The sequence below is a fragment of the Delphinapterus leucas genome, chromosome 13 (assembly GCF_059928025.1).
Source record: "Delphinapterus leucas isolate spDelLeu-1000000601 "Yukka" chromosome 13, BTC_Dleu_Yukka2, whole genome shotgun sequence".
In the NCBI taxonomy this organism is placed as follows: Eukaryota; Metazoa; Chordata; class Mammalia; order Artiodactyla; family Monodontidae; genus Delphinapterus; species Delphinapterus leucas.
This window is the reverse complement of record NC_143141.1, coordinates 74,063,083-74,075,612: the sequence shown is the minus strand read 5'-3', so window position 1 is coordinate 74,075,612 and position 12,530 is coordinate 74,063,083. Positions and strand designations below refer to the sequence as shown.

The 12,530-nt window shown below is 48.0% G+C and overlaps 1 protein-coding gene across 1 annotated transcript; it reads right to left on the bottom strand.

The window, feature by feature from the left end:
* Positions 1–214: 214 nt before the first annotated feature.
* Positions 215–10,976, bottom strand: ADGRF3 (adhesion G protein-coupled receptor F3). The gene is made up of 9 exons (XM_089922501.1): positions 5,770–10,976; positions 4,700–4,760; positions 4,133–4,273; positions 3,503–3,685; positions 2,827–3,108; positions 2,128–2,337; positions 1,457–1,615; positions 1,099–1,295; positions 215–691 (listed from the first exon to the last, which is right to left on the bottom strand). The coding sequence occupies exons 1-9, from the start codon at positions 5,851–5,853 to the stop codon at positions 215–217; spliced, it is 1,794 nt and encodes a 597-aa protein (XP_089778627.1). The 5' UTR covers positions 5,854–10,976.
* Between the last annotated feature and the right edge of the window lie 1,554 nt (positions 10,977–12,530).

Genomic DNA, 12,530 nt, shown 5'->3' with positions numbered 1-12,530 from the left:
GAGGGCTACCTGCATGTCTGCGCCCCCATGTGATGCATATTCCCAGACACAAAGGGTGTGCAGTGTAGTGTCATTGTCCCTGATTATTCTTTTGGTTGCAGCTTCTGGGTCAGCAACTGATGCCTATACTGAGAGCTGGTTTAGGTGAGTCCAGCAAAGCCAAGTACGTTTGAGTATCTCCACATAGGTACCTTGTGTGTGGGCACGGGGGGATTCACGTCATATCCGCATATCTGCATGTGCGTGAAGGCCTCTGAACTCCTGTCTCCACACCCCTCCCTGCCTTCCCTGACCTCCCATGTGTTCCCAGCATCAGGCCTCCTCCACACTCCGTGGCCTTGGAGACTGGTATCCAAGAGGAGAAATGGACCAGAGGAGCAGACACTTGGACTCTAGAAGAGTCTGCCATCTGACAGCCCATGGTGATGTCAGAGGGACAGAAATGCCCAGAGGTGAAGAGTTGCCAGCCCACACTACCCAGATGGCCCCTGATGTGGCTCAAGGATCTCACCTCCAGGGCACTGCCGTTGAGCTGTATTCTGGCATGTGCCACCACCTTGGCCAGGATTGTCATGGTGGCCACCAGTGCCAATAAGTTGGTGGGTGAGATCACCACCACTGCCTGCTCCGGCAGCTGAGCCAAGATCTGTGGTACCTCGTCCACAGGCCAGCCCTGGCCTGCCCTCAGCAGCTGAGGCAGATAAGACAGCAGGGGGGGTGGGTGTGGGCGAGCCCTCTAGAAGGAGGGGCCACCTCCTCCCCAGTCCACCTCCTTTCTCCCCAGATCCGCGCCCTGTCCCAGGGGAGTAGGAAGCAGAGAGGGGAGCGAGCCACGTGGAAGAAACTGACACCAAGTTTTGTGGAGCAGACCCTTGTTGGGATTAAGGCTTGGGACCTGCACCCTCCCTGCCATGAGAGCTCTGGCCGCTCTGAGGGGCCCACACCTGCTTCCTGGCTCTGCCAGGGCTCCAGTTCAGAGAACCTGAATACCCTTCGGGCTGGGTCTCTGGGGGAAAGGACTCTAAAGTTGGGTCCTGAGTGAGGAAGGGATAGGTCGTGGAGGATGGGGCATGTGGGCAGCAGGGTCAGAAGCTTTACCCGGGCTCTAAGAAGCAAGGCCAGGAGCCCCGTGTCCGTGCAGCTGCTATGGATGGGCCCCCAGACCCCCTCAGGCCTACAAGGCCTCTTCACCATGCCCCTCCTCTTCCCGGGACACGGGGCCTGTGCCACATGGCCAGTCTTGGTGACGTTCCAGGCAATAGTTGAAGAGTCCTCAGGGCGGGTGGTGTCTCCACCTGGAAATGATACCAGGGAAGGCTCAGCAACCCAGTCTAGCCCGAGCCTTTCCTTGGGCAGAAACCCATGCAGTGTGTGGGGTCTGGCCCTGTTGCCCAGCACAGGGAGACATCAGGAAGCAGCTCCCAGGACGAGCAGGTGAGAGGTCAGCCACCTGGACCCCAAGCCCCAAGTACCTGGATGACGGTGACAGAGACGGCAACCCCGAGAGGGCTCAGTCCCGGGCCCTGCAGGCCACAAGTGTACGTAGTGTTGGCTGCAGGGCAGCGCTGAACAGCCAGCACGAAGCACTGGGAGTCCGGCGTGTTGAATAAGGAGGCTGAGGGGGAGACAAGAGAAGGGAACGGTCACTGGGCCAGGGACATACCGAGACCCCAGGGTCTGAGAGGTGCCTCGGCAGTCTTTCTAGCAATTTCAGAAGTGGATGAAGCAGTGGAGCTGAGCTGAATTGTATGTGGGCATCAAACTACTGAAGGAAGAGCTTGGATTTGGGGGGAAGGGGACCCTCCCTGGGCATCTCTTACTAGTTCCAGGCCCTGAAGCCACAGTGAACTCGTTTGTAAAATGGGACCATCATCAAATGAACCTCACAGAATAATATCGTGTGAGTTCACGGAGATCGTGTGAATGAAAGCATTATGCAAAAGTTGTCTACACACGTGTGCTTATTGTTGTATGAACAGAATTGAGGTAAAAACAGATTTGGACTTGGACCCTGAACGCCCAGGTTGAACTGCAACCTCTGCTTCCAGGGAGCTGGAGAGCCAGCTGCCTGGGGGCAACTAGCTGCCCCCTCTCCCCTGAGCCCTGCCAAGCAGCCCCTTTCCATACCTTCGTTGCCGTCTCTGGGGCTCCAGGAAGCCGTGTAGCCCAGGTGGGCACTGGGGATGCAGCAGCTCAGCTGGAAGCCAGGGGAGGTGGCACAGGAGATGGAGAGCTGGTCTGGGAGCCCAGCCACATCTGTCACCTGCAGGGGCACCCTCACCATCTGGTGCAGCTCCCACCTGAATCCCCGGGCCTCAAAGCAGCATACGTACTCACCTGCAGACACACACCTGCTGCACCTCCCGGCCGCTTGGCCCCCACCTGCGCCACAGGGTCTCTGCTGCTTCCCCAGCCACACCCTAGGTCTGCCCTCTCCATCCAGCCTCAGCTTAACCCCAGAAGGAAAGATCCCTGTCCCCCAAAGGATTTCTAGGAGGAAGACGAGATCCTGACCCTTTGTTATTAGCCTGTAGCCATGCATCCTAAGGTGAACCCCTCTGCCCCCAGTAGATGCCCTTCCTGCGCCCCCCGCTGCCATTTCAACATCGTGAAGAAAAACCTGCATCTGTTCTCAGTTGAAATTGAGACCACGCTTTCAGCGTTCTCTCATTATAATTCTTCACATCAATGGGCCTGTTAGCCTTAGTTTCCCCAGAGTGAATAAATGGAGATAAGGGAAAAGAAGAGAAGACAAGACAAGAAGGAAGGAGAGGGAGGAGGAAAAACAGAAGGGGAGGAGAGAGGAGGGAAGGACAGGTGGGCTACCTGCCCATTTACGGGAGATGTTGACAATGCTGAGGACAGCCCGGTTCCAGCTGGAGGTCAAGGACTCACGTGACCCTGCCCGCAGGAGGATGGGGCTGGGGCTCCCTGTGGGCCACAGGAACCAGTTCAGCTTGGTGGTCTCCTGGCTTGTGAGGAGGGTCAGGTGCAGGGTGTCGCCAGGCGTCTGCAGCCAGGAGTCGAGGCTCAGGGCCGCGGGGACTGCGGGAGGCAAAAGATAGGACCCCCGGAGCAGAAACTTGTGGCCCTTGAGGCAGCTAAGCTCTCCCTCCTTCCCCGTCTTCTGAAGCCCATCCCTCCTCCCTCCTCCCCACCTAACATTTTCTGTTCTCTTTTGTCCCTGGAGGACTGTGGCTGCCGCAATCCAGCCTGGAAGACCCTAACTGTCAGTGGGAACCAAACGGGGAAGCTTTTTGCCCTAGGACTCCCCCTCCCCCAGGGAGGGAACTTCCTCTCTTTGTCCACCTGTCTCGGAGCCCTGTTGTTCATTGGAATCTCCCTCTTCCTGTCCCAGGCCCAGGGCCTGTGATCTGCTATGATGCCTGGCATTTTCTCTCACCCAGAGGAGCCACTAGCTGGCAGAGATACGGGGATCAGAGAGGAAAAAACACAGAGAGGGTTCCTTTCACTCAGGGCCATTGGTTTTCACGTTCCCAACCCTCCTCACCAGGTGGCAGCAGCTGGCAGTACCCGGCTTCAGCAGGGCTGAAGACAAGGCAGCCACAAGGCCGGCGCTTGACGGGGGTTTGGCAGGGCCGGTGATGGGAGCAGATGCTGGCGTTCCACTGGTACCCGGAGAGGCAAGCACAGTAGCTACACCCCTTGTGGGTGGCATCGCACTCTGTGACAGAGGGAAGGGGGATAAGAAGTGAGCAGGCTGTCTGGGAAAGCCCAGTGCACGATGCCTGTGAGGCTCTAAGCCTGGGTGTCGGGAGCAATCCCAAGGTCACAGGCATCGCCTTCTCAGCCTGAGTTCAAAGCAGCGGCGCGTGTGGGGCAAAGGCATCAGAGGTGGCAGTGGTGAAGCCCGGGCCCGTGGTCATCTGCCCCTTAGGCCTCTGCCAAAGTTTAGAAGATGGGACGTGGGGCAGGAGGGGGAGGTCTGTCTGATGGGAGGTGAGGAAGGAGCTGGGCCACACAGACCCTCCAAGAAATAGGGAGGAGCTCACAGTATCTCAGACGAGGGGGCTGCGGGAGGGCTGGGCTCCTTGCACTCTGAACCCCCTTCCCATGCAAACAGCTAAGAGCCACTGAGAAGCAGGGGTCAGTAGAATTCCCGCCACCCCACCGGCTGTGAGGCTGAGGCCAGTGAGAGTTACTGGGGCAGAGGAAGCCGAGGCGGTGGGGAGAGTCAGGGGCCCAGAGAGTGCCACCGGCCGGCGCTCACTGGAAAAGTATAGCTGTACATAGACGGAGACCAGGACCGATTCTGCAGGAGAGAGGGGACAGCTGGAGAGGAGAGGCAGCTACGGGCCTGTGGCCTTTGGGCCCCATACCTCGCTGTCCCCGCCAGGAAGCAGAGCACATCGCACCTCCCATAGCCTGTCCAGGTGCAGACAGGACCCAGGAAGGTGGTCACTGCTCACCCAGCTACTGTGCCTTCACACGCGCTGTCTCATATCACCCTCCCAACGACCCCCTTACGTGGGCAAGACTCTCTAAAAGGAAGGATTTTCTCAAGGCCTCACAGCTAGAGAACTGCGTTCAGACCTGTGTGACCAGCGCCAGACCCAGTCTCTCTCTTAACACCGCTTAAGCCCCCGGTTGTGCCCTCTTCCAGACCTTTCTTTCTTTCCTTGCCTCGTTCCAGGCTCCCCGTCCCCCTCCCTCCTCCTCCTCCTGTCTGTCCACTCACCACCTGCTCCACGTTCTTGGTCCAATTGCTGTCCTGATTCCCCTCCAGCCTGACCCTGTCCCTGGAGCAGAGCACAGGGGAGACACCTCTGAGGAGAGCTGGCTCCGCATTTCTCCCGGGGACACCTTCTTCCCCAAGCTGCTCAGGGGCCAGCCTGGCTAATCTGGAAGGACTTGGTCTCTTTGAAGCTCCTCTTTTTGCCTGGAATCAAGCAGGCACCTCAGGAGGGGAAAGCAGGCTTCTGGTAGGAGGTGCAGGGATGCAGCACCAGGGATCCCGCCCAGGCCTGCAAAGCCCACCTGAACCCAGGAACCAGGCACACCCTGGAGAGTCAACATGCTTTGCTTAATTCCTTCCTGAATGTACCTGTCCCCATGCCTCCAGGCTAATTGAATGGCTGGGTCTGGAGCTCCAGAGGGGGCTGGGGGCGCTGGGCAGAGCTGCCTGCGGCCCAGAGGCCTGGGGGCTTTATTCCCTCCATAGGCATTGCCATGAGGGTGAGTGGCAGGCAATACCTTAGTCTCTGGTGCCTGTAAATTATTTCCTCACCAACTCCTCCCTCTCTCAAAACTGTGTGTGGGTGAGGAGATCAGTCTAAAAACAGATATTGATCTAGATAAGGATGTGGCTAGAGATAGAGATGATAGAGATATCCACCTGGGAGAAAACACAAATCATAAAGTGCTAAACTAACTCTGCTGCCTTTCCTCAGATTCTCTCCTGTCCTCTATGCCAATGGTTCCCAAGTTTGGAAAGTTTTTATTTTCGTTTTTAAATTGCAAGCCTGACTGGAAGAGCCTTTATCCAAAGTGCAGCAGGCATCGCTGGTGTTCATGGGAATTCAAATAAAGAAACAAAAGCTATCCCCACACCCTGAAAAATAAGGCTGAACTCTCGGAGATCTTATAACAAACCAGCCTCTTTTAAAAATACATTACTTCCTCTCCCTCCAACCCTCTCGCCTCCATCCATCCTTTCATCCCACATCTTGCTGCCTCTCACACCCAGAGGCCCCTGTCGTTACCTCTGCAGATCTTCCCTGAGTCTTCCCTCACCCCAGTCTTACTCACAGGCTGGGACTCTCGGGCAAGTGGTGATCCCATCAGAGGGAGAGTCATGGCCAAGAGTAGCACAGGGGCAGCCGAGCAGACCATGGCTCAGTGAAGCAGTCTTCAAGGGGCCTCCCGCTGCTGCATGATGCAAATTTCCTCAGAGAAGAGCTGGCAGGGCCCTGCACAGATGGGATGGGAGGGAAGAGTGGAAGGGAGCCAGAGGAATTTACAGAGGAAGTGCTACAGCCCATGTTACAGTCAAATGGGTGTCCAGGTCACTGTGGGACCACCTGGAGCCCACATGCCCCAGTGAGAGAGGCCTGCCCAGGTTCCCTCCTGGGGTCTGGGCCAAGCACTCAGTGAGCAGGAGAGGACTTGGGGGCCCTAGGTCACAACCAACCATGTATCAAGCCAGGTACAGTCACATCCCCAAGGATCTGGGAAATCTGGATTGTTCTGGAACTCCCAGGAAGCTGGGTCATTGATCAAAGAGCCAAGGTTAGAAAAGGCAAATATTAGAGCTGATTGCTATCCTAAAATAATTTCAAGATAGACTGGAGTCTTAAATGTAACAAAGAATCTGGAAAAATACTGGGATAAATTATCAAAATAATTTTGAAGTGAGGAAGGCTTTTCTAAACACAACACAAAACCCAGAAGCCAGAAAGGAAATAAATTAGACTGTATACAAAGTTTTAAATTTGGGGTGAAAAGAATGTTGGGTTAAAAAAGCAAAAGACAACATGTTTGTAGGACGGTGATTGAATAAAGGGCTAATCTTAACACAGGAATTTTTTATCTTACACATCATTAAGAAAATGGGCAAAAACAGGAAAAGGTGTTGCCGAAATATCGGCTTTCCTGTGCACCAAGGCTGAAGAGAAATATGGAGACAGATATTGGAGGAAGAGAGAGATGGCTTTATTTTTCTGCCAGGGAGAAGGGAAGACACAGCAGGCTAGCGCCTCAAGAGCTGTGCCTCCACTCCTTGGGAAACAGGGAAGATTTTATGTGTGGGGCTCATAGTCCGAGTATATGGTAAGGATCAAAGGTCTTGCATTCTTCCTTTCCTTTGCATTATTTCAAAACAGTCATAGCTGGCGTCAGGCCGCCTGGTAATTGGGGTCAAGCAGTCTGGTAATTGTGTCCGTTTGCCTCTGGTTTATCGGCCGGTGACTTTGTTTCTGAAATGCGAAAATTATAGGGGGTGATTTGTTATGAGGGGCGTATAGAATGTAAGTGCCAGGACATAATAGGGAGTGAGTCGCACTGGATGTAACTCACACAGTTAGGGGTGATAGGTGACGAATGTAAATTACATAGTGTCAGGGAGTGAGGTTAGCTTTGTAAAGTACAAATCTAGTTACTACAAATTAGTGACAGTTAAAGTAAACCAAGGAGTGATTAACTCTTTCAGGCCAGGTTATGTTTCTTCTCTAGCCTGTTCACTGTTCCCTTTATATTCCTTGTTCTCAGAGGAGGGAAAACTTCATTTCTATTTTTGCTGCAACACAGGCAGTTTACTGAAAAAGAAATATCAATAGTTTGATAAACATATAAAAACATCCAACTTAAGATATAAGAAATGCAAATTGAAATAAGAAAATATTCTTTGTCACCTACCAGTTATCAAAAGACAAGATATTGATAATCTTCAGTGTTGACAAAAGTGTATTTATACAAAATATGTATATAAGGATGTTCAAAGCAGAGTTGTTTGTGATAGCAAATGAGTTAAACAACCCAAATGTCCAAAAGGGATAGGTTAAGTAAATTATGGCATTTCCAAACAACAGAACATTTTTATGGAAAAAAAAGTAAAATAGATCTATTTGGAGTGAACCCCAATATATATGGTGAAATTTAAAGTGTATGTTATACTCTCCTTTATGTAAAAAAAAGAGAATCTATATTAGATACTTGTGCTTTTTATACTTGGAATATTTCTGGAAGAATACATCAGAAATCTGGCACTAGTTGTTGCTTCTGGGAATGAGACTAAGAGTCTGAATGGGTCTGTGTACTGTTTGATATACATATTTTCTAACCATAGGCGTGCTTTTTTTTTTTAATTCAAAAAAGAAAGATGGGAATTCTCTGGTGGTCCAGTGATTAGAACTTGGTGCTTTCACTGTGGGGCCTAGGTTCAATCCCTGGTTGGGGAACTAAGATCCCACATGTCATGCAGTGAGGCCAAATTAAAAAAAAAAAAAAAGAGCTGATTTACACACACACACACACACACACACACACACACAGCACCTAGGGTAGAAATCTAGCCTCAGTACATTTCCACTTTCACCACCACCCCTGGCTAAGGTCACTGCTGAAAGAACAGCAAACATATAGAGCACATACATGCATGGGAGCAAAGACTTTGTAAATAATTGATTTCCGAAAACATGAAAATGGTGAAGAATCTGTTTTGAGAACCACAGAGAGAAGACACAGGTGCTTGGGGTGGGGCGCTATCAGCAAGTTGGAAACTGTCTACTGCAGCTGCAGGTGGTTTCAGACGGACACCAACAGTATCTGCTAGTGTCGCCAAAGGGGGTCAGTCAGAGAGCCAGGTGGGCCTGGCAGTGCTCAACAGGGCCTCTCGAGGACCGGGAATGACAGAAGAAAGAGGTGGGATCGAGACCCCTGGAGGTGGGCCGCTTCTGTGCTGGGCAGAGACTGAGCAGTGGTGGCCTCCAGTTAGGAGATGCAAGGACAGACTGCTTGGAGAGAAGACGCTCCACCTAGAAGCAGAAACACCGAAGGAAAAAGTGACTCAGAGAACATTAGAAAGTTGATGGAGCTGGAGATGGAGAGACCCCTAAGGATTCTACTCCCATAACGTAATTTTTCTTAATTGGTACCCTATTCATCTTAACCCCTTTGAGTTCATGACAAGTGAGAACAACAAGGGAGATAACATCTTCCTGATTCAATGAAAGTTGAGATGTCCAAAGTATATAAAACAACGAACAGAACTAAGGAAGTGAGTTTTCTTATACAATATTTTTAGACCGTTCCTGTAACTTTAGAGAACTTTGAATCGTTTCTGCATGTACAAAAAAAATGCCCAGGAAGAGACTGGAAGGAGATGCTGCAGATCAACGAAGTGTCTGTTGTGTTGACCTCAGTGCTCCCCAGGGCTTGGCACCATTCACCACAGGCCTTAAGTAATATTTATATTCAATGAATCAATCAATAGATAAAACAGAGGGAAGACATATGGGAACATATGTATATGTATAACTGATTCACTTTGTTATAAAGCAGAAACTAAGACACCATTGTAAAGCAATTATACCCCAATAAAGATGTTTAAAAAAAAATAGATAAAACACACCAAGACATTAACAGTAGTTGTCACTAAATGGTAGGATTTGCTATGTTTTTTCTATTTTTCTGTGTTTTTAAATTTTGTATTCTCTAATGGTAAAATATCTTAATAAAAAAATCAAATCTTACAGTCTCAACTCCTTTCTTAAGGACCAACCAGGTACAGAGTCCTTCAGTTTTGCCCAGGTGTCACTGGTTGTCTGGAAGCACCCACAGGCTTAGACCTAGTGTGGGATTCAGACAAACAGATACTTATTGCTGCCACCTGCTTACTCCCAAATCCAAGGTCAACCATAAGGCTATTGGCCTTTATCCCTCTATATACAGAATGTTAATTTGAAACCAGTAAGTTTTGATCTCTGTTGGCAGCTTTTCTGAGGTCCCAGTTTGTACCCTGAGCAAAGGAACTTCCCTTTCCATTCCTCTGTGTTTTGAGCCCTCCAGGCCATGTCGATAGAGTCTTTGGTAACAAAGGTCTAGGCTTCTCTTAACTGCATCCAAACAGGTTATCTTAAAACTTCCTTTACTATGTAAACTAATAGGTTACTAAAGAATAAATGTAGCTTAGACTTTTATCCCATATGATCCTTATTTCTTTTTTTTAAATCTTTTTTTTAATATAAATTTTATTTATTTATTTATGGCTGCGTTGGGTCTTCGTTGCTGCGTGCAGGCTTTCTCTAGTTGCGGCGAGCAGGGGCTACTCTTCATTGCAGTGCGCGGGCTTCTCATTGTGGTGGCTTCTCTTGTGGCAGAGCACGGGTTCTAGGCACGTGGGCTTCAGTAGTTGTGGCATGCAGGCTCAGTAGGTGTGGCGCACGGGCTTAGTTGCTCTGCAGCATGTGGGATCTTCCTGGACCAGGGCTCGAACCCGTGTCCCCTGCATTGGCAGGTGGATTCTTAACCACTGCGCCACCAGGGAAGCCCTTTTCCTTTTTTTTTTTAATTTTTGAAAATGTTTTTGGAATTTTATTTTATTTATTTTATACAGGAGGTTATTAGTTATCCATTTTATACATATTAGTGTATACATGTCAATCCCAATCTCCCAATTCATCACACCACCACCGCCACCCTTGCCACTTTCCCCCCTTGGTGTTCATACGTTTGTTCTCTACATCTGTGTCTCTATTTCTGCCCTGAAAACTGGTTCATCTGTACCATTTTTCTAGGTTCCACATATATGCGTTAATATACGATATTTGTTTTTCTCTTTCTGACTTACTTCACTCTGTATTACAGTCTCTAGATCCATCCACATCTCTACAAATGACCCAATTTCATTCCTTTTCATGGCTGAGTAATATTCCATTGTATATATGTATCACATCTTCTTTATCCATTTGTCTGTCGATGGGCATTTAGGTTGCTTCCATGACCTGGTTATTGTAAATAGTGCTGCAATGAACATTGGGGTGCATGTGTCTTTTTGAATTACGGTTTTCTCTGGGTGTATGCCCAGTAGTGGGATTGCTGGGTCATATGGTGATTCTATTTTTAGTTTTTTAAGGAACCTCCATACTGTTCTCCATAGTGGCTGTATCAATTTACATTCCCACCAACAGTGCAAGAGGGTTCCCTTTTCTCCACACACTCTCCAGCATTTGTTGTTTGTAGATTTTCTGATGATGCCCATTCTGACTGGTGTGAGGTGATACCTCATTGTAGTTTTGATTTGCATTTCTCTAATAATTAGTGATGTTGAGCAGCTTTTCATGTGCTTCTTGGCCATCTGTATGTCTTCTTTGGAGAAATGTCTATTTAGGTCTTAGGGAAGCCCTTTTAAAAATCTTTATTGGAGTATAATTGCTTTACAATGTTGTGTTAGTTTCTGCTGTATGACAAAGTGAATCAGCTATATGTATACATATATCCCCATATCACCTCCCTCTTGAGTCTCCCTCCCACCCTCCCTATCCCACCCCTCTAGGTGGTCACAAAGCACCGAGCTGCTCTGGCTGATCTGCTGTGTGATGCAGCTGCTTCCCACTAGCTATCTTTTTTACATTCAGTAGTGTATATATGTAAATGCTACTCTTTCACTTCATCCCAGTTTACCCTTTCCCCTCCCCGTGTCCTCAAGTCCATTCTCTACATGTGTCTTTATTCCTGTCCTGCCCCTAGGTTCATCAGAACCTTTTTTTCCCCTTAGATTCCATATATATATGTTAGCATACAGTATATGTTTTTCTCTTTCTGACTTACTTCACTCTGTATGACAGACTCTAGGTCCATCCACCTCACTATAAATAGCTCAATTTAGTTTCTTTTCATGGCTGAGTAATTGAATCCTCATTTCTTGTTCTCTTTCCACCTGACATGGCACTAAATTATTAGAACTATTAAAAGATAGTTTATTAGAATGGGAAGGGACCTGAATTTATATATCATCCACTTCAACTCTCACTTTACAGAAGAGGAAAAGGAGCCAAAGGGGGAAATGACTTGCCAAAGGTCACACAGCTCGTTGATGGCAGAGCTGAAGCTCAAAGCCAGGTCTTCTGACTCTGAATCTAGGGAATCTAGATAGAGAGGAAAAGATAGGTCAATTTAAATATAGAATAATAGGACCTTCTGGCTAAAAAAATAAATTTAAAATAATATAAGATAGAATTTGATTCCACAAGGAAGACAGTTCTTCAAGGATATTTCTTTTCCTGAGGAGGAGGGGAAATGCATATAACGTGAAAATAGGTGTTTGTGGAAAGTACGTGCATAAGAATCAAGCAGTCCTTTGGAAAGCCAGCTCATGAATACCTTACTTATCTAGAAGTCCTTAATTCAGCAAATGTGACCATTTGGAACACAGCTGAGATTTACAAGGAACTAAAGAAGACCTGTGAGCAGCCAAAAGAGATCACAGAGATATTGTACTGGTGGCTCTAGCTGGGGCCGTTAGCGAGAGAAGAACTAAAAGACATCCAGATTGGAAAGGAAAAGTAAAATTATCTTTATTCACAGAGGGCATGATCTTATATCTAGAAAATCCTAAGGAATCCACTAAAAAACTATTAGAGCTAATTAAACAAGTTCGGCAAAGTCGCAGGATACAAGATCAACATACAAAAATCCATTGTATTTCTATACACGAGCAGTGAACAATCTGAAAATGAAATTAAGAAAACAATTCAATTGACAATAGCATCGAAAAGAATAAAATATTTAGGAATAAATTACACAAAAGTGCAAGATTTGTACACTGAAAACTAAAAAAGAAAATATTGTTGAAAGACATTAAAGAAAATTTAAATATGTGGGAAGACATTCCATGTTGGTGGAACAGAAGACTTAATACTGTTAAGACAGCAATACTCCCCAAATTAACTATGGATTCAACACAATCTCCATATCAAAATCCCAGCTGGCTTTTTTCACAGAAATTGACAAGCTGATTCTAAAATTCATATGGAAATGCAAAGAACTCAGAATACCCAAAATAATATTGAAAA